Below are 25,441 nucleotides of genomic sequence, written 5' to 3'. Positions count from 1 at the left end.
CAGTATGCAATGGTTTGTGTCCATAACTTAAGGCAGGATAGGCTATGACTCCTAATGTCCCTGACAATGTTATACTGTATATGAGAATCCACCTTGATAAAAGGATTAGTGTCTGTATGTCCGTGTCATTACAAAAGATGGAGCATTACAAATTACAAATCCCATAACAAATTGCATATAACAGAGACCTATGCATTACATTGTGCACTGCAAACGTTAACGCCGATAACTTCGATTTCCCCCCATACTTGATAAGTAACACAACTAGTCATGTCACATAATAGAATAGGGTACAATAATTAACTGTTCATAAAAGAGCAAATAAAGACAGGATACAAAAATCTGATGGTAATATTAATATAAAATAATGAGATGCAGTATTAGGCCTGAAAGAAATTAAATCTTTTCCAATTGACCACTTAGACCTTACTTTACAGTTGTAGTATAGCACATCTTCAAAATTATAAAATCTAGAGACCAAATGTCCATCGATCCCCTTGCTAAAAGATTCCACTCGAGCCAAAAATCTAATTTAAAAAAACTTCTACGTTGTGAATATCTTTTCAAGTCGTTAAACTTTTTTGCTGCCATTTGTGAGAAACTACATTTCTAAAACATTTAGTTTGCCATGTTTTGAAAAACTCAATTCAAAGAATGTGCTCATGCAGTCTTTTAAATTATTTTCCAAAATGAAATACTCATTTTATATTGCTTTTCCTGCTAAGGCAATATAATGTATTGGGATATTGCAGGAAGAAGCTATATAAAAGCTTTAAATAAAAAGGGCTAAACATTATCTTTTCACACCCAGCCAAAAACGTTTTGACTATTTTTCGAATACTGCACGAGTTAGCTTGAAGCAAAATCCAAAGCAAGCTTAAATAGACAGATAAAAGAACCATGCTACACGTGTCCACATCACTATTCTAATTATGTAAGACCTTCCCGGTAAAATATTGGAAAAGCACACAAAACTGAAAAAGGGTCATTAGGCAAGGTTGTCTAAGGCCACCATTTTTATTTAAAGCGATCTCATTTGACTAAGGCTGACACTGTGGCTCCTAAAAGGCATGTTACCGTACAGAAAGAGGGTATGGTTATTAAGGAAAGTCCGTCAGATGTTCCAGTTGCGACCCAGAGGTGTCCCACTTACACTTGGGACTTAACTGATCATTCACGGGCCGCAACAACGCTATAAGGATTCGTCGAAAACTACTTGGGGGAGTCAACAGACGTTCCCATAAAAAGGCGTTTCTTCTACACCTCTTCAAAGTCTCAAGTTGCACCTCCTGAACCATTGCAAAATGTAAAGAACAAAGCCACTTCGCAATTCCGTTAAGCAAGCAAATTACGAGAGAGTGACACCCATCACGTTAAAGGGGACAATCATCACAAAGACAGAAAGTATTCTCGACATGTTATTACCTGCACAGGTACGACGATGACCGGCGAAGGGGCAGCGCTCTGCCCATTGGCCTCCGGGGCGGGGACACTGGCGGTGGTGGGGGGCTGTGGCTCAGTCCGCACTGAGATCAGGATGGGCGCGTCCTCCGGCTCACTGGGGCGGACGCAGATCCTTTTAGGGGAGGACCTCCCAGTCACTTCAGGACCGTAGACTGGCTCATAAAGCGTCCGTTTGGCAGCCGCGTGTTGGCCCAATTCGGCGATGCCCTCCTCCACCACCTGGTGGTGCCCGAAGGGAGATACCAGCTGAAAGGGGTGCTGGCTGCCGTTAAGCGCGTCCGGGACCAGGTGGCGGTGAGATGCGAGCTTGGAACCAATACCCGCAATGCTGTTCAAGGTGGCAATGGATACTGCGCCTATGCAGTGGTTGGTATATGTTTTGGACAGTTTGGCTGCCCGGGACAGCATCTGCATTCTGGTGCCCAGCAAGTTCTTTCCGATCGCTTTGTTTTCGTACCAGGTCATATCGCTCTCGCTGCAGTGATCCCGTGGTCTCTGGAAGAAAGCCTTGCAGAGTGGGTTTCGCTTTGAGATGTACTTCACAAAACTGGCATAAGGACAGAACTCGGTGCCAGTTTCATACATGCGCGGCAGGTTGTCCTCGTCCGAGTCACTCCTCTTCTTGCTCCAGGACGCAGACCTGGATTTATGGTAGGGACCGAGTGCCTTAAAGTACACAAACTTTCTGCCGTCCTCGTCGATAGCCAGACCGAAGGAGTCTTCTTCAAGCTCTCGCTGGTTCTCTCGGCCGCGGGTGCAGAAGTACATGCACGTCTCAAACCATACTTTGTTTAGCAAGCCGAAAGGCGTGTTGGTGTTGAAGACGCTGGAGGTGTAGAGTTTCCTCAAGTCGGCGCGGGTGATAGCTTGTTTCTGCACCACGGGACCCGCACCTTGCTCTTCCAGTTTCCTGATAACAGCCGCCAGAGTCAGATTAGCGCTGCGGAGCTCGGGGTCCTTGGTCAGGTCTAAAGTGCGGCAGTACGGCGGTTCATTCAGGTATCGGTTGAGCGAGCTCCGTATGCTTATCAGAGACGACTTGCTATACAACTGTCCACTTTTGGAGCGCGCCTCTGCATAAAAGGATCTCAGCACCTTGCACAGCGCCTCCTTGTCCATCGTCTCGAAGTCGGGACTTTGCGATTTCTCACTCAGGTACTCCCGGAAGATCCTCACAGCGTATCTGGTCGCCAGACGGGTGTTTTCACTGAGCCGCGAGCGGTCCGAACGATGCAAGTCCGAGTCCAGGTCGCCATCCAACCCAGAGATGTGAAAAGAGTCCGCCTCCGAGTCGAGCTCGCTGCCCCGGTCCGTACTGCGCATAAGGACCGCTTCAGTATCCGTAACAGTGCAGCTCTCCGGGTCCTCGCTCTCTGCTTCCCACTCCAGACCGATATCCTCATCATCCTCTTCGTCCCCCGTTATCTGGATTTCCTGAATCTCGTCGTCCTCCTCGTCGTCATCGTCGCTCCTCTGCAGGTAACTATTCGGATTGTTTTCTGCCCTTTCGCTGTCTGCATAACAATCTCCGCTGCCAGGCATTCTCGCCATATTGCAGTCTCTGTGTCAGTCCTCGGGCAGGGCGCATGCGCTATATTGGACCGCAGCGCTGAGAGCTTTTGTATTTAGTGACCTTCAGCTACAGGCAGACAGCCTCTTAAAGGTGCAGCGAGCACGCCAGCGCAAAGCCCGTAGCTGCATACAGCGTGAAACGAAAAAAAAAAAAGAAGAAATTATCGACATAGCAAGGCTGCGAGAGTCCGTATTGGACTGATAACTTTAGCCTTATTCGGTATTGGAAGCAGCAGCAGCGGAAAAAGTTAAAACGCTAAGAGCTCTGTCAGGTTACAGCTTGACTGACAGCACCCAGAAAGAAGGCGAAGTTTCACTGCTCACATGTTCTGGACATTAATAAAACGTAATTAATAGTTATACACATAGACGAATACAAAGCAAGGGTTAAGATTAAAAAGCTGGTTACTGATTTAACTCCAGGCTAAACACGAAGGAAAAGGGGACTGAAATTATAATCAGGGAATGCGCATCCACCTATCAGAAGACATGACTAATCTGCTACTGAAGCACCACCTTTCTGGGATAAATGTTTTCTTGACTGCAACTCAGTCGTTCGTTCTTAATCAAATGGAAAGCTGAAATATATTTAAATAATCTTGCTCCAAACGACCACTACTTCGTTGGTATGCTAGCTAGCAGTCAGTGCTGGGTAACATTCAGTGCACACTAAGTAAAGTATTCGAGAAATAGATAGATGGATACTTTATTAATCCCAATGGGAAATTCACAAATATCTACGTAAACAGCATTTCTATTAAGTTCGATTATCGGGGTCATGATCGTCGCTTTTTTTTTGCTGTTAGCACTTCTACTAACATTGAAATTCAGTCGTTATACACATATAACAGCGACAATTGCAACTGTATGTAATTTTAGGGACACTACACCAAGGGACGAATGCGACCACTCAGGAAAGGTGAAAAGATTGCACATTCGCTTAATTAACTGGCTCTAGACCTCTACTTCAGTCCAGAAAATGGGAGCCCTCAACTGTTCTCTTAACGACTTTCCCCTTCGGGTATACATGAATGGACACGCCACACTTGCGGTTTACTCAAAACGTGCGACTGACTTAAACCGAAAATGCACTGTCTGTAGTATAATTATACTGACCCTCCATTCTTACCTGCACTTTAGCCGCTATGATAAGGGTCAATGCAAATTAAATTTGGGGCAAAAATTCAGTAAGCCCCTAATCTTCGATACTTAATCAAAATTAGCAAAACTACAATCTAAAAAAAAAAAAAACACTGGGCAATAAATACAGAGAGAGATTTAAAGGTACAGTATTAATGCAACACACCTAGTAACAAAAGCTGTGACTTTTATTAAAACAATCAACAAAAGCATGACATCTTTAAAAAAAAGGAATGCCCAATTCTTACTGAAATGGAAGGTGTACCATAAGCTGTATACATAGATTGTGAATGGTCAACATTTGCCTGTGCTATAATGCACCAGGTGCCCAGAAATGAGTGGAATGACCAGTTTAATAAAAAGCACATGAATTCTACATTGAAATGCTTATTTTATCTTTTACAGCTTTAACTGATCATACTTTAATAATGTATAGTCATACTTTGATGTAATATTTTTTAAGACATATACAGAACCAAATTTACTACAGAAAAATGTAGACACATTTCAATGCACATACTACATGGGGCTGTTTGTATTCAGCATTTTGTTTTTGTACCTTACATTTATCCATGTATGTTGTGTGTTAATATACAGTATGCATTGTCGTGGTGTAACCAGAGTTCAAATATGCACTAATTATCAATGTGATACTGTGACCCTGATATGCACATGTTTTTGAAGTTTACTGTATACATTTTGCTAAAAAGTTGAATACTTTTTCCTGGCAGCTTTGGCAATGTGAGGATTGTAAAAGAAATTTTAATGAAGGTTAGTGATTGAAACAGATGCACGGATTCAATTTTACTTAAAAAGATTAAATCATACAGATCAGAATGTGCTAAATTGGTGGAACACAGCCTAATCCATATATAGCACTGGTCAGAACATGCAAATTGGCATACTAAATGTACTAAAATGGTAGAATGCCTAATCCATATACAATATTAGTACTAGAAAGTGTATCCGACTTTTGGGACAAAGCATTGTGATTAGCATGCATATGTATATCTATATCTATAAAGGCCCATCAGAGCCTCATTGAGTCAGGAGCCAGTCTACACAGATGTAAGTCTATGCCTCAAAGAACTGCCTTTGACCCCTCTTAACATGGACATACAATCATCAAAAAACCCCACTGAAAAGCTATAACACAATTGTATTGTTGCATGGCTTCTCTTCGGCTGTCTGTATGTATATATTGTAATGCAGGGGTCCTCAGTTACAGTCCTGGAGGGCCGTGTGGCTGCAGGTTTTCATTCAAACCAGTTTTTGTAATTAGAAGCAAGTCCTAGCAGATAATGCACTTTATTATATGGGCTGTTAGTGCTTTCATTCTTCCTGGACAAATCTCTATTACCTGTTTCAGAAGAGGTATGTACCTCTTGGTTCTTCCCTTCTCTTGCATTTATTTCAAAAGATTTTATTAACACAGATATTTCATAATGCATATACACAAGTTTAAAGAGAAGCACATTAGCTGGAGAGTCGGTGGTTCCTTTGTGCCTCATCAATAACAGATGGCCTATTAAGAAAATGGGGAATAATTAAAACCTAAATGCATTGTTTTAAAACTAAAATTGGCAATGTGCTTATTATAATTCAGAACTCAATTAACTAAAACTATGCCCAAAAAACATTGCTTTAGTTGTAAATATAGGGTCTAATTAAGAAATTATTTAAAGTGAAAACCTGCAGCCACTGCAGCCCTCCAGGATATAATCAGAGAGCCTTGTGTGGAGTGTGAATTGTGGGTACAGAGCATTTAAGGTTTTTAGGCATAAAACATTAAGGTTTTTAGGCTGCTTGGTAACTTCCTGATAACTGCAGCTGCTTTCAGTAAGGCGTTGAACAAAGCTGACAGCCTGTTGTCAGATAACAGGCTGACTGCTAAGGAATAACGCCCAGCATGCTGGAAGATGTGTTGTGTGACAGTGAATGTGATGATAGTCATGTACACTACTGTATTACAGAACCAATCATATTAAATGCCAATACTTTGCTATGTTAGGTGGAACTTCTATAAATTGTAAGGAAACAAAGGGAAAGGCGAATGTTTTGGTGCAAGCTGCTGTATTAAGGGCTACATCTTTGAAGAGTAATAAAGATTTCAGTGATGAAGCTTCCTTCTGCCTGGTTTTTGAAGTGTCCAAAAGAAGGCTAATGGGTCTCAACTTCCACACTTGCTGTAATGTATATTAGGAGTGAAAGCTGCATTTTGAGCAAGTTAAATATATTTTTTTCTTTTAAGTTCTCTTGTTTTGAAATCTCCCTGAGAAGGCATATGCATAGATTCAAAGGATGAGCAACAATTCTAAAATAACACATTCCTAGGGAGAATGTGCCCCTGTTGGATATACATGGGCTTATTAATAAATGTGAATGCTATTAAGAAGTTTGTAGTGGACGATCTTTTTTATATAGAAAACATGCTTTTATTAAGTTAAGACCTAAGCTGAAATTAAAAAGCTTGATACTCTATCGTTACTTGACCTGTACACTCGGAACTAACATGCCTTTAGATAGATAGATAGATAGATACTTTATTAATCCCAATGGGAAATTCACATTCTTCAGCAGCAGCATACTGATACAATAAATAATATTAAATTAAAGAATGATAATAATACAGGTGAAAAAAACAGACAATAACTATGTATTTATTGAATGAATTCATAAATTTTCTTCAAACCCATCCAATAATATGTTTTATGGTTCTGCATAATGAGAATACAGGTTTACCCAATTAAATAATGTTTAGTTTATTATCCTCATAAGGCTTCTTGACATTTGGTGCCCAGTGACCTAATGTCTTGCCTCTCATTTAACAAGCACACTTGCCTGATAATCACACATTAAATCTTAACAATATATATGCACCCAACTTAGAAAAAATAATAATTAAATAAAGATAGTACAATCAATTTAACCAACATTTTCTTAATCTGGTATTCTTTTACAGAATCACAGGAAAACAGCCTATCACAGCACCCCTGGAAGTGACAGCAGGCAATTGTAGAGCATACGTAACATGCCTACATTTATTGTCACAAAGCCAATTAAGTAACCCTACAAAATACAGCATTTTTTTTCCAGACAAAAAAATTTCTCTTACAAAGTTCTTTACCTTTTACTTTCATTCCTAGCGATGAATAGAGAGGAAGATATGCAAAATATACAAGTTAAAGTAACCTCTCTAAAGATAAATTTGAAACATTGAGTAAACTAACAGAATGTCTGTTTTAAAATAGACAAGTTCACAAATTAATCATTTTTTTCAATTTGAGATTTTTAAATTTTAAAACTGTACAGTGTGCTGTATTTAAAAAATGTCAACAAAAACTGAACTTGCTGACAAATTCTTTTGAAGAATGTACCATATTTCTACAAAATTAGACCAGTGGGCATACAAGTTATTTCATGCAGACAGATAGAGTGACAGACATACCTTGAGATATATCATACCTGCCTATCTGTGTGAGGCCAGATTTTCTTCTACTAAACTGAATGCAGAAGCAGATATGAGAATCTAGCAGTTGTTTTATTAAGCCAAACATTAGAAATACACTTCTGGTCAAAGGTTTTAGAATACCTCAGTTTTTATGGAAAAGCATGCAGTTTAATGTCTTAATGTTTCATGAAATCTATGTACAGAACAAATAAATAAAGGCAAATAAAAAATAAGTCAAGGAATCATTAAGTGTACAAAATTCGATTCAAATTTCTGATTAATCAAAGCATCCTCCTTTTGCTGATATAACAATCAAACACATGTAGCATTCTTTCTATAAGGGAAATCAAATATTGGTTAGAAAGATCTCCCCAAAAATGTTGAAGTTCCAATAAATGTGTTGCACTTATAGGTTGTTTTCCTTCCATCCTTCCGTCCAGTTCATACCAAACTAATTCATTTAAGTCTGGAGACTATGCTGGCCTTTCCATGTTTTGAAGTGTACCTTCTTGTTCTTTTCTTTTAACTTATTTCTGACATAGCCTGGAGGTATGTTTTGGTTCATTGTCTTGCTGTAGAATGAATCCCTGACCTACTAGACACAGACCAGAAGGAACTGTGTGGTGCAGCAAAATGCAGTGGTAACACTTTTGATTCAGAATGCCAGTCACTCTGTGCAAGCCACCAACTCTGCCTCCAGTAAAAGAACCCCAGACCATCACTTCCTCCTCCATGTTTGGCAACTGATGTCATACACTGAGGAACCATTCTTGGACCAACTCAATGGCATTCAAACATCATGCGTGATGAAGATTTCAAATTTTGATTCATCGGTCCATAATACTTTCTTCCAGTCTGCAGTAGTCCATAGCCTGTACGTCATGGTCCAGGCAAACCCTACTTTCTTATTTTGTCCTTTAAAGAATGTCTTTCTTACTGCCACTCACTCTGTCAAACCTGTGGCACAAAGCCTCCTCTACTAAACAGAAAATGAGATTTGCTTTTTTTGACCACTGCTAAGCTGTGCTTGTAGCTGTTGTGCTGAGGCAACTATCACACAAGCTGGTGACCCTCGAAATTTTTTTTCCGATTGGGTTGTGACTTTGGATCTGCCAGATCCTATCAGAGCTTCTCCCAGTTTCAAATTGCCTTGGAATTTGGATTGTGTAGGACACTGCACTCACTGACACCTGGATTTTGTTCTTGCAAATTCTCTAAATGAAAGGCCTACACTTTATAAGGGTAATAATGCTCAGTCTCATTTCATTTGTTAATTGCTGTTTTCTTGCCATTATAACAGGAAATGATCACTTTCTACAGTATCATATTGTCCAAGTAGTACTTCAGAGGTTGCACTAAGAGTCTGTTCCAACTCTGCTTTAAGACAGACAGAGTTTTTAAATAATCAACATAAGTTAGGACACCTCTAAATTATTTCCTTGCAACTTGCAAGGCTTAATTTACTTTAACTGCTAAAAACATATGTAGATTGTAACCTATTAATTGTTGCTTGAAGAAGGCCCATTTGCAGTATTCTAAAATTTCCTTTTTTCAGTTTTTGCTAACCTAAACTTTAAACTTAAACCTCTGGAAGTTTACTGCTTACCTTTTTCACCATTTTAGGTCACTCGTTGTATTTCAACTATTAATTGTTGCTTGAAGAAGGCCCATTTGCAGTATTCTAAAATTTCCTTTTTTTCAGTTTTTGCTAACCTAAACTTTAAACTTAAACCTCTGGAAGTTTACTGCTTACCTTTTCACCATTTTAGGTCACTCGTTGTATTTCAACTATTAATTGTTGCTTGAAGAAGGCCCATTTGCAGTATTCTAAAATTTCCTTTTTTCAGTTTTTGCTAACCTAAACTTTAAACTTAAACCTCTGGAAGTTTACTGCTTACCTTTTCACCATTTTAGGTCACTCGTTGTATTTCAACTAATTAAACTTGAAGAAAAACTGGAAAACCTGAGGTGTTCTAAAACTTTTGACCAGTAGTGTATTTTCAAAAATATAAAACAATGCCACTCTTTTTACTTTGTTTCAGAAAATAATTTCTTAAAAATATTTATGTTAACAAGTAATTGATATGTCATTATTATTTTTACATAAATTTATACATAAATATGTTAATTTTTCAGCTTTATTCTCTATGCTGTAAATATGAATAAATATAACCCACATAAATAAAAGCCCTTTGGAGTCATGTAAGGTTCTGGGACGAAAAAGTTTGAGAACCACTGCCTTGATTAATACTATTAAATTCTGTATACAGTATATACTATAGTGAGTAATGGACAAAATAAACATATCATATATTATCACGCCACTGCCGTATCCTGGTAAGAGCCGTATCATTAGCATCCTTAAGATCTTCATTGGTACATGTAAGGCCTCGGGAACATTCATGGAGAATGTGGTCCACTGTTCGGGTGGGCTCACCACAGGGACATTCAGCGCTTGTTGTGAGGCCCCATCTAAATAGGTTGTCCCTTGTTTTGCCCACCTTTGACCCAGCTCAGTTAAGCGCGACCCAGTCTTTCCTAGAGATTGATGTTCCATTGGGTAGATGCTCTTGAGGTGTAGAAGAACTTCATTGGGAGGGCTACAGTCAGACTCTCGCCACCTCTCAAGCCTACGTTTTGTGGACTGGTTTGGATTAAGGGGTTCCAAAATAAACAGATTTAAGAAATATTATGACCCCAAAGATGCCCCCCTAAAAAGAATAAAAAATTGTGGGAAGATTCATGCTTTGTTACCAAGTCCTGTCTATACCGATTAACAGAATTAACTTTTTTTTTTTCTTAAATAATGCACTTTACCACTGTGCAAGGCATTTAATATAATTCAGACTAAAGGGCTGAAAAGAAGAAATTCTAATAAATTATATATTGACTAGTTTATGCTGATGACTACAATTTCACAAATATTTCATAGTTTTCTGTAAATAATATACACTTTCACTCCTTAAATTGGACTTCTTGCAAGAGAATTTTAATTTTGAATTCAAATACAACATTTCTCTGCTTCTATGATGAATTTTCTATTTGTATTTATGTCTTCTTCCACAAGTCAGTGAACATTTAAATTTCAATATCAATGATACTGTAAAGTAATGTAATTAACTATTTAAAAAAACAAGTTTAGTGTATGCCAAAACTGGTACTCTAAACTTTATGTAAGTCGTTCAGAAAAGACCTTGATACTCAACAGTGGTGTTTCTGGCATGGAAATGCTGGTAGGACTATACCAATCTTGCTATATGTGTGCGCACTTCTCTGACATAAACATTCACTTACATAAATAATAACACCTGTAAATCATTTGCTAATTAGTACCAAAATATTTAACTTCACACATCGTTCACATCACCAAAAAAAGGGATGTGGGTGCTTGGTTTGTCTCGATTCACATTAGATCATTGTGATGGTCTCTGACATCATCATTATCTGACAAAATACAACCAACATCTGTTCTCTATCAGATGTTGTGAATAAAAATGTTTTCAGTGCTGGAAGGATTTACCTTCTTTAGAAGGATAAGCTTTTACTAGCTTTTTTGTATACCAGAATGTGTTGCAGGATATTTATCTATATAAATAAAATTCTTTTCGTGTTTGAAACGGAAATGACGTATGACCACAGAACATATAATATAGGAACTTATTACTTGTGTGAGAGTTATTTTACTGATATTGAAAAGAAGAAAAAAAGACTGTTTAAATAAGGAGCTGGGAAGGTGAATGTAAAGAAGAAGCCAGCGGTAAAGCAAGCGAGACCCGTAATAAGGACGGTTGGGTGCACGGAGAAGGAGTGCCGGCTAACCTAGAAGGACCTTCGGAGCACACGGCTTTACTTTGCTTTTATGGTGCGGGCGTCAGCCATGGACGGACGCTAACGCCGAGACACCCGGGTGAGAAGGACTTCTTCCTTCAACAAAGTAATCGTCGCCAGGCCGGTGAGATCACTTCTTTTACATTTAAATTCAGTATATGAGTCAGCAGAACGTATCTGACTTGATCACTGGATTCATTGCAGATTTCCCAGGCTGTGTGAATTTAGACTGTAAAACAAAGTTAATATAAAAGAGACTGGGGAATGTGTGGGGATTGTGTGTGTCTAATTTATATTTGTATATAGATGTAATATAGGTTTAAGTACTGTGAATATATTTGTGGTGTTTGTAAATACGGTAATTTTCCGTTGCTTTTTCTTGCTTGCTTGCTTTCTTTCTTTGCTGTTTTGCCATTTTCTGGGGAGTATATTATACAGTGTTTAAGGGGGTGGCATATTAATTAGGGTTTGTGTAGTTATATAGATTTGACAAGATTTAAAGGGTGTTTATTGTTTTGTTTGATTTATAACATATTCTTTTTTGATTGTTTAAATAATTGTTGGGGTGATATTTCCTTTGTATAAATTCATAAAAGACAACTCCAGATGAGGATATCAAATTGGGGCTAAGGTTCGGTTGGGTTCCGTACTTAATAGAATTAATTTTCCTAAGAGTAGGAGATTTTTGTGTGCTGGGCTCCTCATTCAACTTAAGAGGAACGCGCTACACCTTGATAGTAAGAGATGAAGAAAACAGCTTTGCGTCTTTCTACTTTTCAACTGCGCCGAACTGTAAACAATGTGAAAACGAGACCGCCTTCAATGGCGAGGGGTCTTAAGAACAAAGTGGACGCTGGGAGGCGCGGAATGTCAGGCTTTTCCTCCGGGTCAACAGCTTTGCAGTTTCGGGCAGCGTCCTCTCTTCTCGCACTGTTTGTCACACTTCAAGTGCCCTGTCGGCTCCTGGGACAGTGGAAATCTTTGCGAATAAGTGTAATCAGCGCTATCGAACTGGGACTCTCTTGGTAAATTGCAGTGCACGGCTACTTACTGTCCCTTAAGATGAATTCAGGTCACTAAAACCCCCCAACATTCAAGGTTGCTTTTGTGGTGAATTCTTTTAAAAAAATGGAGGGTTTACATCTAAAAAGATGTACCGACCTCTTCATGTTAAGTATTAGACTTGGCAATTGTTTGGACCTTCTGCCCGTTAAGCACGGAAAGGCAGCGTTCACATTTCTCACAATAATTTTTCGCTTAAATCACAGGCACATAGTGCAAGGTTGTCAAGCAGGTAGTTTGCCCGAAACCACTGCAGTAGTACTCATTGTATCTTTACTTCTTAAATGTTAATGTTTGACTGTTTAATAATTTATACGCTTCTTGCATCTTCTTCAAATTCTTTTATCAAAATGTTTTACTACTTAATAATATTTATATCATTTCTGTTTATTTTAAATGCTCTTTATTTGTTCAAAAATAACATTGCAAATTAACAAACTTATTTTATAAATACTACATTTTCGCTTTTTTCCCTTGCACTCAGTGAGCGAAGCCACTGGGTAATCAGCTGGTGAGAAAATACAAAGCCAAGTGTGAACAATTCCAAAAACTGTGTCAGACTTAATTGTTTGCTTTTATCACTTCTAAACTTTAGCTAAACTCATTTACTGTCACATTGATAAAATAAGACAATCAAGCCCAAAAAACTTATCGTTACGTATTTACCTACTAACACTTTTAATTTCTTCAGCTCTTCACAAGAAGATTTCCTTTAGGGCAAAAATCAACAACTACTCCTGCAAATCTAAAAGCAACTTCTTCCAGGCAAAGCCAAAAAGAAAGTTGACTGTCTCCATTTGGCAGTAAGCAAAATGGCAACAAAAACTTTAATAGCCTAAGAGTCTACTTTGCACTAGTTCAGTTACTAATGTATCTTTGAACAAAAACTTGATATTCAGTTTGGAATGTGTCAACAAGGTACATAGTACAGGGTGAGTCAAAATCATGTTAACACTAATTGTACTGCTATGTATATACTTATATACAATTTTTGTGGACAATTTATGTGCCACATATGCTACATGTGTTGAACATGATGGCGAACATGTTGGGACATTCCTGTAAATCATCTTGCACATATGAAGTTATGTTTTGTGAATAAATTGTTCCTGCCATTCAAATGTTAACATAATTTTGACTCACCCTGTATATTGCTATATCCCTGTAACCTAAGTGTGTATAGCATTTTATCAGAAAAAAAAAAAAATTGCAAAACATAAGGATAATACCCCATACAAATATTTTAGATCTACCTCAGGCAAAGCAGCTTTACAAAGTGTCTAAAGCAGAGAAACTCAAATCATTCTGTTGCTTTGTATCCATTTTACACTATGTACTGTACGTACATAAACATATCTGGTGGCCAGAAAAAACAAACAAATACAGAAATAAGTAGAAAACAAATTTACTATCTTCCATAGTTATGCAGTTAATGAAGTAATTAACATAACAGAATACACATAATCATGTGTAAACATAGCTTGGACAGAAGTAGTGATTATTAAAGAACACTGGGCAACTTTGTCATAGAAATAATTGTTGTTTAAGGCAGGGACCCTAAATTTGGCTCCTGGAGGGCCACTTGTGGTTGCTGATTTATCATTTAGACAATTTCTTAGTTAGAAGTCAAAACAAAAGGAACATATGTTTCCTTTTGGCTATACAGAAGCTTTGAAGCATGGTAGTAATGCTCATTGATGATGGTGCTTTAGTATGGAAGTTCAGAGTTAATTAGCTTCATGTTCTAACCATAGTTTTCTTTCTGCAACCATCCATCTATCCACCTTCCATACCTTTATTTTCTACACCAGTATTTGAGAGTCTGAGCATAGATCCACAATATCAAGTGTAACTCAGGAGTACCTTAAGGAAAACTGCAATGAACACAAACAGGAAATACTGTATAACCTCCAGATGATCCAAGATACTGCTGCCAACCTGGTGTGTTATGTCAGCAAATACAATCACACTACTCCTCAGTTTAACAATATAAAATTGAAATATTCATTTGTCTTACACTTTCTCGTTCAAGTAAGTTTTGACCAAGATGTATAAATGATACTTTGTCACATTTTTGAACTTGTTAAATTCTTTTTGACTCACCATATATAATCTTCAAAAAATGTTATTCAATTCATGTAGTTTCCACGTGTTCACATTTTAGTAAATATGTTGCCTTAAATCACAATGAAAATGCAAATACAAAACCGCAGCTTTACAGAAGCAAATGGCAGTAACAATATAGTCACTGTAGCCAATATAAATGTATTAGCCCAGTGTGCACATCCTGCACAGAGCTGATGACTGACATCACTTGCCGAATGAGCTCTAGAAACTAAAAGACAAGTGGTTGGCATTAGTTATCTACTGCCAAGCCTATTTAATTTGAACATTACTTTATAATTAAAAAAAATCAAATCAACATTTTATTATTCTTCATTGATTTGTTTAAACATAAAACAATTAACTTTGCATCTCATTCAATAACCTAAGAAAAACAAAAGAAGAATGTCAGCCTTTTGGAAATTCACTTAAAATCCTAAAGTATGAAGACTGTTTTACTTGGCTAGAGATGCTGGGTATATTGGGAGAAAGATGTCAAGGATACAGCTATCATGTAAGAGGAAAAGAGGAAGGCCTAAGAGGAGGTTTATGGATGTGGTGAGAGAGGACATGCAGGTGATGGATGTAACAGAGCAAGATGCAGAGGACAGGAAGATATGGATAAAGATGGGAGCAGCCGAATGAAAAAGACACTGAACACTAATTTTATGAAATGGAGCACCTAACAAAGGATGTAATATGTAAAATGTTTTATGTCAATGTTAAATGTATAGCTGAATTGTTTAACGTATGAAAATAGATATATGATGAACATTAGCTTTTTCATATAGAGTGGGCTCAAGAATTACCATCCTTGACAAAATTAGCTAAGTGCACACCACGATTATATGCAATCATCATGACTTAATTTCCATTCTTCAATATCATATTTCTGGAAGAATAATTAAGAAATGGTCAGTAATAAAAAGCTATAGTCCACCAGGGCCATTGATTGATATCTATATTTAAACTTGGGTGGTACAGTTATTTTGTAGTTAACTTTATGGGGTATAGAAAATTGAAATAGAAGGCATATTTACTTACTATTTAATTCAAAATTAAAAGGTAATACTTCCGATGAAGTTGACTCCGATGGTACAAAATATATTTTCTACTGCACGTGGTAAAAATTTGTTGCACGAATGCCAAAAACGTTTGCTCCCAAGAATTCGACATTGTAATGAGATTGTAAAGCTGCCGATATATACGAACTTAATTCCAGAACTAGAAAGTTCCTTTTCCACTCCTGTATAATTAGCTAAAGGGAAGCACGTTGGGATATTTTTTACTAGATTTACATAAACACATTTCCAGGTGCGATTCTAAGGAAATACTAAGTACAAATCTCCTAAATATTATTATTAATACCCAATAGAATATACGGAGAATTTCTAGTATTTTTGCTTACGTAAAACTAACCCGAACGAACCCCGTCCTAGGCAATTCATAAACTCGTACAATATCTTCATTTATCTTGTTAAAAATCAAACTGGCGCCCACTGTAAAAATTACATCATATTCTAAATCATGGACTGCAGGATCCATGGAGGGCCGGAAGAAAGCAAATTAGGAACCACTTGCAGGACTGGATGCCACTCGCAATTCAAAGGATGCCAATTACTAATCACCGATACACGTCTTTTCTAACGTGTTACAAAAAGCGTAGTAACTGGAGAGAACATGCGGTATTCGAATGCAAATCGTCCAATTCGCGAGGCAGCAACACAAGCAACTGCGCCGCCAAGCCGCCTTTTAACAGTAACAGTGCATTGGAAGAAAAGAAAACTTACGTTGCATCGCCACACAACCATAAAAAAGCAGTTTGAGAGAAATACCACTAACGTTTAGGCAAGCGAATTTCTTCTGAAATGCATACCCCCGCTCTTTTATAACTATATTATGGATTTTTAAATTTATTTACACGCACCATACATTAATGGATAACACTGCCAAAGGTTCAGAACAGTAAAACGCACAACTAGTTTGCCAAATAGGACCTACTCAACGTTTTGAAGTTATTCACTCACCTAGTGTGTTAATAATAGTCTTCAGTGTGGAAAGGTTGCACGCAAGGAAAGGGTTGCCTCTCGTGAAGACGCGGCTTTCTTTCTCGCGAGTGGCCGCCACGCACTCACATCACACACCCGCGTCTCGCGTGTCCGGCTTGTTATCGAACATTAAAACCCTGGTCTCATTTTTTTGTATGTGCAATATATTTATTTTATATTTTCATTTTGTTCGAGACTGTCTGATTAAATAGTGCAAAAAGGAAATGAACGACTAAAACAATTTTTAAAATATGCGCCATTCACTTCTTTCTGACTCAGTCATATCATGTGAAGGTCTAGTGCGCTTGAAAACAGAGCGTCACGTTACGCTAATTTACATGTTGGGCGTGGTTGTAAAAGCATAGGGCGGGGAAATGTGCGCATATTTAATAGATATTGTTGAGCGACATTGTCAACGGTAATGGTGACTGTCAAAGAAGCTGAGAGAAGCAGGGATCTTGCGCAGATTACTGAGAAAATGTTATAAACAGAACAAGAATACAAAAAGAACAGTTAACACCTTTGCTTTATTTTGTTTTGCTGTGAGGGTGAGTATGCAATTAAACGTTAAATGCAAAAAGTGTACTGCACAATCCTTTCTTCACTGGTCTTGCCTCCATTGAAAAAATAACTGGACACAAGCTAGGCCTGTGTTGTAGCGTTCGGAGATACATGGTATCATACAAAGCTATGCTTATTTTTGAATAATTTCAGACACTCATTAACAAAAAGCCAAAAAAGCTTTCTTTATAAACTATTAAACTATTTCTTTCGCAACGTCGTTTTTCCGCACTGTGGAACACATTAAGAAGGAGGCTAATGACTCACAGTTTCAGGTTTTATTCCAGTACAAGCAACAAGTCATGAAAGTTTTTTAGGCATATCAATTTATTTTTCTAAGCTATTTTAATAACAATTGGGTTTACATTTATTGCCAACTGCATCTATAAGCAGAAAATAATGCAATCTTGCTAACCTAAACAACTTAAGATTGGTGTTGACTTTCGTTAAAACAATTTTTTCTTGTATTACTTTTGTATGGGCAAATGAATATAAATGTCTCTTTCCCAAATAAGGTCAATAGCAGTGTTTTTCACTTTTCAAAATGGGGCTCACAAATTTGATTCAAGCAAATTTCTGAAAAATTGAATCAGGATCATGGGATACCTATTCCCATATCTCCATGTATGCCACTTTTCCACTAGCATCACCAGCCCCGCTAAGCCTGCTTCCTATTTTATTTCTTTTAGTGTGAAATTTTTAGGCTAGTTGATTCTTGAAGCCCATGTTGTCTTGTAGGTGACCATACAGTAGTTTTACAGCATTATTGCATTAAAGATACATTTAATAATTGCTTTATTTAGTTCTCATTTTTAGAGCAAACTGGATTTGCAAACACACTGAATCGTCTGGGATGACAACAGTTATCAATTCAATTATAGTCTCCAAAGTAGTACTGTATTACATTTTTTCTAAATAAATATAATGTTTTTTTTATAAGCAAGTGAGTATCAGCATCTTTACATTTCCTTTATGTCAGGAGTTTCAGATTCAGACCTGGGGTCACCCTCTATCTCTAGGATTTGATCAGTGAGTTATTTTACCTCTAATTGATCTTGTTTTCCCAAAATTAGCTGATCTTTTTTCCCTTTCTTATTTTGCATTCACAAAATTTCAGTAAACATTTATAATAAATGTATATTTTCTTTTTGCTTCTATCTTTAAGACTTTATTTGGTTCTTTTCTTTTTAATTTACTCTTTATGATGAGTTTGCTCTGTTAATTGTATTTGAAGACTAATGATTAGCGTGACAAAAACAGGTGGAAGTGACACAGAACTCTAAAGGGAAGCAGCTGCTTTAGTGTTATGTATTAGCAAATCATTGCTTAAATAACTTGAACAAAAACAGTTAAGATAAAAATAATTACCTCATCCATGTATAACACCCTTTAATTGTTCTTCCAGTAAGATTTATCACAGCCAGATTGTAATTTCTGCACTAACAAAACATTGAAACAGGGAAATAACAGCATAATTAATAGATAGAGAAGTCCAGTAAAATGAATACATTTGCTGGAACAAAAACCTGAAGCTATAGTGTAATGTAATGTTAACATATGCTACTTTGGAAGTTTACTGATATATCCATAATGCATCAGAGAAGAAAGGCAAATTCGACAACTGAAATTGCCTACAGATCTCAATTGGCTAACTATAAGGCTGTCTTACATGGCATACTCATATGCACAGCCATATTGGGTTAATTTACAGTAATAAACCTAACAGTCCTTCTTTGGCCTGTGCTTAAACAAATAAATTTAGAAAGGATATTGATAGTATATATTTATTTATACTGTTTAAAAACACATAATCAATTCTCATTACCTGATAATGATGATCCGCAGTAAATAAGGTTCATTTGGAAAGTCTAACTCTGCCCTCGTCAGAATGTCAGTCCCTAAACAGGACCATGTCACACACACACACTTGGCAAAGGGTTAATTTAGACCAGTTATCTTAGCACCAGTATTTTTGGGGTGGGGGAATCAGATTGCTAACTGAAAACCTCATTGAGACATGTGGAGAATGTGCAAACTCCATTCAGACAATGAACAGGCACAGTATTTATGGCCAGAACACTTGGTCCATGAGGCAGCAGCACCAAGTACTGTATACCACGGTGCCACCTGATAAAAATAAAAACACATAGCAAAAATCCAATCATAAATACTATAATACAAAAATCATGGTGTGTGTGATAGAAAGTTTCAATGCACAGAGTAGATGGTGTCCAGTTAGCTAAAGTAAACCTGTAAATAATATGTCTGTTGTCAACAGTTGGGGAAAAAAACTGATTTATACTAGAATCTGTTTACTAGAAAAGCTCAAAGAGGCCCTTCATGATAAATACACTTGATGTCAATTCAATTCAATTTTATTGTCCCAAGAGGAAAATTTGATTTGTCGGCAGGTTTTATTAGAGACAGCAAAGTAATATTAAAAACACATCCACAAAGAACACAGCCATCAAACACAAACTTAGTACAAGTAACTAAATGTAACAGTATACTTATAGTATAACTTTAGATCATACATATTACTTATAAAAATTAACCAGCCTTAAGACTTGGCTAATAATTGATGCAAATGATAACCCTTAATCTCAGATCTGTGGGTGTAAATTTGAATTTATTTAGAAGATTAATAGCAGTAGGAATGAATAAGCATTAGAGCCGGCTGCTTTTCATGGCAACAGTGGGGACTGAAAATGTAGTGGGTGAGTTCTTTTTGAGACAATACACAATGCTTTCCATAATACCTGCTAATTAAACATCCATCCATCCATCCATTATCCAACCCGCTATATCCTAACTACAGAGTCACGGGGGTCTGCTGGAGTCAATCCCAGCCAACACAGGGCGAAAGGCAAGAAACAAACCCCAGGCAGGGTGCCAGCCCACCGCAGCTAATTAAACAGGTCCGTGAAATTTAACTGTTGAGACCTTGTTATTTTACTGCTCTGTTTTACAATTTGATTTATTCTGTTTTCGTTGCTGACATTACAATTTCCAAACCAGAACATAAATGAAGGCAGATTCACTACAAGATTTATAAAAGACATACAGTGCATCTGGAAAGTATTCATAGCGCATCACTTTTTCCACATTTTGTTATGTTACAGCCTTATTCCAGAATGGATTAAATTCATTTTTTTCCTCAGAATTCTGCACACAACACCCCATAATGATAACGTGAAAAAAGTTTACTTGAGGTTTTTGCAAATTTATTAAAAATAAAAAAAAACTGAGAAATCCCATGTACATAAGTATTCACTGCCTTTGCACAATACTTTGTCGATGCACCTTTGGCAGCAATTACAGCCTCAAGTCTTTTTGAATATGATGCCACAAGCTTGGCACACCTATCCTTGGCCAGTTTTGCCCATTCCTCTTTGCAGCACCTCTCAAGCTCCATCAGGTTGGATGGGAAGCATTGGTGCACAGCCATTTTAAGATCTCTCCAGAGATGTTCAATCGCATTCAAGTCTGGGCTCTGGCTGGGCCACTCAAGGACATTCACAGAGTTGTCCTGAAGCCACTCCTTTGATATCTTGGCTGTGTGCTTAGGGTCGTTGTCCTGCTGAAAGATGAACCGTCGCCCCAGTCTGAGGTCAAGAGCGCTCTGGAGCAGGTTTTCATCCATGATGTCTCTGTACATTGCTGCAGTCATCTTTCCGTTTATCCTGACTAGTCTCCCAGTCCCTGCCGCTGAAAAACATCCCCACAGCATGATGCTGCCACCACCATGCTTCACTGTAGGAATGGTATTGGCCTGGTGATGAGCGGTGCCTGGTTTCCTCCAAACGTGACACCTGGCATTCACACCAAAGAGTTCAATCTTTGTCTCATCAGACCAGAGAATTTTCTTTGTCATGGTCTGAGAGTCCTTCAGGTGCCTTTTGGCAAACTCCAGGCGGGCTGCCATGTGCCTTTTATTAAGGAGTGGCTTCCGTCTGGCCACTCTACCATACCGGCCTGATTGGTGGATTACTGCAGAGATGGTTGTCCTTCTGGAAGGTTCTCCTCTCTCCACAGAGGACCTCTGGAGCTCTGACAGAGTGACCATCGGGTTCTTGGTCACCTCCCTTACTAAGGCCCTTCTCCCCCCGATCGCTCAGTTTAGATGGCCGGCCAGCTCTAGGAAGAGTCCTGGTGGTTTCGAACTTCTTCCACTTACGGATGATGGAGGCCACTGTGCTCATTGGGACCTTCAAAGCAGCAGGAATTTTTCTGTAACCTTCCCCAGATTTGTGCCTCGAGACAATGCTGTCTCAGAGGTCTACAGACAATTCCTTTGACTTCATGCTTGGTTTGTGCTCTGACATGAACTGTCAACTGTGGGACCTTATATAGACAGGTGTGTGCCTTTCCAAATCATGTCCAATCAACTGAATTTACCACAGGTGGACTCCAATTAAACTGCAGAAACATCTCAAGGATGATCAGGGGAAACATGATGCACCTGAGCTCAATTTTGAGCTTCATGGCAAAGTCTGTGAATACTTATGTACATGTGCTTTCTCAATTTTTTTATTTTTAATAAATTTGCAAAAACCTCAAGTAAATTTTTTTCACGTTGTCATTATGGGGGGTTGTGTGTAGAATTCTGAGGAAAAAAATGAATTTAATCCATTTTGGAATAAGGCTGTAACATAACAAAATGTGGAAAAAGTGATGCGCTATGAATACTTTCCGGATGCACTGTACATAATGGTAAGACTCAACACTAAAAAGATAAAATTTTCTTACACAGTAAAGGCACCTTGTTCCTTTTTCTGAGATGGCTTCTGTATTTTCATTAAAATCAGTTTTGAGTCTATGATTGTCCCCAGATATTTATAACTATTGACAATCTCCACACCTGGTGTTTGATGATTGTTTCTTGTGGGTAAATGGGGTTTCTTCTAAAACTGATTATTAGTTCCTTAGTTTTTGTAACATTTGAGTGTAAGACACCAGTTAGCAAAATCATCTACTACTGGACCACAAGGGATTTCTTTTTCATTAAGTAGTCATTTTAATTTTAAGATGCACCTAATTTCACATTTACTGTGACAACCATTTGTATAGTGAATGTACGGAGGTAAAAATACACACGCCTGAGGGGACCGTTTGTATGAGGAAGGCATGACCTCATGGCATGTCAGGCAGACAACCATTGACTTTTACTCCTTGAGTCGTGTCTATTAAAATGTCAGTCAGGCACTCTACCTAACTGAAGTGCAATTTAAATCTTTCATAAGTCTCTCTACAAGAAGGTGGAGCTGGATGGTATTTACACTTGATGAGAAGTGTACAAACAGGAGCCTCGCATGAGTTTTGATTCCCTCCAAGTGTTCATACAACAAATGAAGCAAAGTGACAATGATGTCCTCTCTATCCCTATTAGACAGGTAATAAACTCTTTAGTTTTCCTTGTGTCAGCTTTCTCTTTATATGTTTTCCAGTTGATTTCGTAGCCAATGATGTGAGGGTCACTGGTCTGAAGTAATTTAAGCTTATAGTGTTTTGTTTTTAGCTACTGAAATTACTATATCCTGTGTCCACAGCTTTGAAACCTTCTTCTGTTCAAATGGCAACCTAAACATAGTGTAAATAATGAAATTGAGCTGCTCCCCACAAGATTTTTAGGAGCCTTCCCCTGAGATGGTCTGGTCCAGGACTTTTATTTATTCAGAATTTTCTAAAAATGTTCTCCGTTTGGATTTAAAACCAGAAATCATCCATCTTACTAACTGAAGGTTGTAAACCGGATATGGACGCTGGGCGCTGGGCACATCGAGGCGCACGCGCACTGCTGCCCGCCACAGAGCAAAAAAAGAAACGAGAGAATTCGAAGGTTGTATCACAGTACAGTACAGTACAGGAAACCGTTGCAGGGCGCTGGGTGCAGGGCTCACCGGATGTATGGAATCCCCACAGGTCCATGCTGTGACAACATGTGTGCCTACAACGCGCTTGCGAAAGGAGTCACGGCTCAAACCAACTGTGACAACGTGTGCGCCTACAACACGCTTGCGAAAGGAGTCACGGCTCAAACCAAAGAAAACACAGAAACGAGACTACAACCTGTGAACTACACCTGGGGTAAAGCGTGCACGCCATGTTGTACAGCCGCCCGGACGCAACCGCCCACACCACCGCATATACCTTCCATGATATGTCTTCACGCAGCGGCTTCCCACCGAGGCACATATTGCGCTGTGGCGCTCGCCCCACAGTCAGACGCAGCGGCTTTCCAGAGTCAGTAAGTGACCCCCAAACAACACAACCTGTTCAAGCAGTCAGTGTCAGCGAAGGCAACAGACTCACGTCTCCACAAAACGAAACCGCTTTAGTACAGATATGCTTATTGGATTAAATGACATTTCTCCAGACGCACCCGCCCTCCATGATATGTCATCCATCCACATATCGGACGGAACAGAAACTGATTGCCATTCTAGGATTTCCGATTCGCTGGTGAATCGCGGGGTTACTTGTTATGTGATTATTATCTATCTATAGAGATTTTATAAAAGCCAAATTTCCCCCTTGGGACTATCTATGGCCAGCTAAGGCTTTAATACCTGACCATACCACGGTTAAATTTTGTGTGGATAATTTCTGCTCAATTTTATCCTTATATCAACTTTAGCTTTTTTGATATCAATTTTTAAATCCCTCTGTGCAGCACATGCCTTGTTAGTATCATCTTCTTATATATAAACATCCACGCATGGAAGTGTGTGTGTCTGTCTAGCCTGGAAGTGAGAGGTAGAGTCGGAGTAAGGGCTTCACCCCTTTGGATACACAAATGAGGCCAGCACATCGGCAATGCGAAACCTCCGAAGAAAGAGTCACTTGCTTAGTGGCTAATACAGAGGAGTGGTGAGCACATCGGCAAAATGGTATCCCTTTTATTTTTCCTCCCACCACTAATACACAAGCGAGGCGAACACGCCGGCAAAAGGAAACCTCAGAAGAAAGACAAGTCACTTAGCCACTAATGCATAAACGATGCAAGCACGTTGGCAACACGAAACCTCCTAGGAGAGAGATGCCCAGAGTAGTTCCTTTCAATTACCTGACATCTCTGCATTTCATTTTTTTTTTTCTGACAATTTCAATAGTTTGTAGGACCCCAGGCTTTTTACAGCACAGGCTTACACAGCTCGTTATTATATAAAAAGCTGTCAGGTAATTGAAAGGAACTACTCTGGGCATCTCTTTCCTAGGAGGATTCATTTTGCCGATGTGCTCACATCGCTTGTGCATTAGCAGCAGGAGGAAAAGTAAAAAGGATACCGTTTTGCTGATGTTAGCGGCTAAGCAACTTTGTCTTTCTGAGGTTTTGTTTTGCTGATGTACTGGCCTCGCTTGTGTTATTAGCACCTAAGCGAGTTTTCTGTTTCCTTGGAGGAGGTGCCCTTACACCGACTCCACCTCTCACTTCCAGGCAGGACTGACACACACACTTCCACGAATAGACATTCATATATAAGATGACATTATGGATTTGTTGACCCAGGGTTTGTTATTAGGATAGACCTTTATGCATTTAGATGGGATAAACAAGTCTTCACAAAAAGATACAGGTGCTGGTAACATATAAATCAATGCGCAATGTCACTTTAACTTGGTAATATAAGTAGTAAAACAGAGGGGATCAGTTATATTCGTAAAATTTGTAGAAACTGAGGGAGATGCAAGCTCAGAACTGTCCATATTGATAATTAAATAAGAGGAGTTAGAAGAAAAGTTAAGACAAAAACATGCATATCTTTGGATTAAGATAAAAACTCAAATCAGATAAACTCCTTTATTTTTTTTTCCAGTTGAAGACCTATCATAAAAATATTCAAAGAAGGTCCAAACACATATAAAATAATATCATCTATATATAAAGCAGATGACTTGAACAATCAACAATGGTTCACTGTGTATTACTAATGACAATGAAAAAGAAAAATCAGTGTCAATACTAATTCCTGTGAGACTCTAATCATTATAGGAAATGGGTTCAAAAGCAGATCATCTGCTCTCACCATCTGCTCTTGGCCAAAAATAGTTCTTAAAGCATGCCAAGGAGTCCTCTGAGAATCCAAAGGTTTTTGTAAGAATGGTATGATTAACTGAATTAAGTGCCTGGCAAGATTCCTAAGAATGGTGCCAAAGTAGTGCACTACTTTTTAACAGCAGTAATGTTATCATTCATTAACTAAATTGTGAC

At 38.3% G+C, this 25,441-nt stretch overlaps 1 protein-coding gene and 1 long non-coding RNA gene across 4 annotated transcripts in view; both read right to left on the bottom strand.

Moving 5' to 3' along the window:
• The window catches only part of LOC127528456 (uncharacterized), a 272,579-nt gene that overhangs the window by 115,824 nt on the left and 131,314 nt on the right, over positions 1–25,441 (bottom strand). The window lies entirely within an intron of this gene.
• kctd1 (potassium channel tetramerization domain containing 1) overlaps positions 1–25,441 on the bottom strand; it is a 210,222-nt gene that overhangs the window by 101,304 nt on the left and 83,477 nt on the right. The window contains exon 1 of one of the 3 annotated variants that reach the window (XM_051929322.1): positions 16,648–16,871. The exons of 1 other annotated variant lie outside the window; for it this stretch is intronic. Coding sequence is in view for 1 of the 2 variants with exons in the window: in XM_051929320.1 (XP_051785280.1) it covers positions 1,426–3,015 (1,590 nt within the window). In the remaining variant the exon portion in view is untranslated. Of the gene's footprint in view, positions 1–1,425; positions 3,050–16,647; positions 16,872–25,441 lie in introns of those variants that run through there. One more of the 3 variants, XM_051929320.1, reaches the window with a different exon arrangement.

This window comes from Erpetoichthys calabaricus, chromosome 6 (genome assembly GCF_900747795.2).
Source record: "Erpetoichthys calabaricus chromosome 6, fErpCal1.3, whole genome shotgun sequence".
NCBI classification, from domain to species: Eukaryota; Metazoa; Chordata; class Cladistia; order Polypteriformes; family Polypteridae; genus Erpetoichthys; species Erpetoichthys calabaricus.
This window is presented reverse-complemented; position numbering and strand designations above follow the sequence as displayed.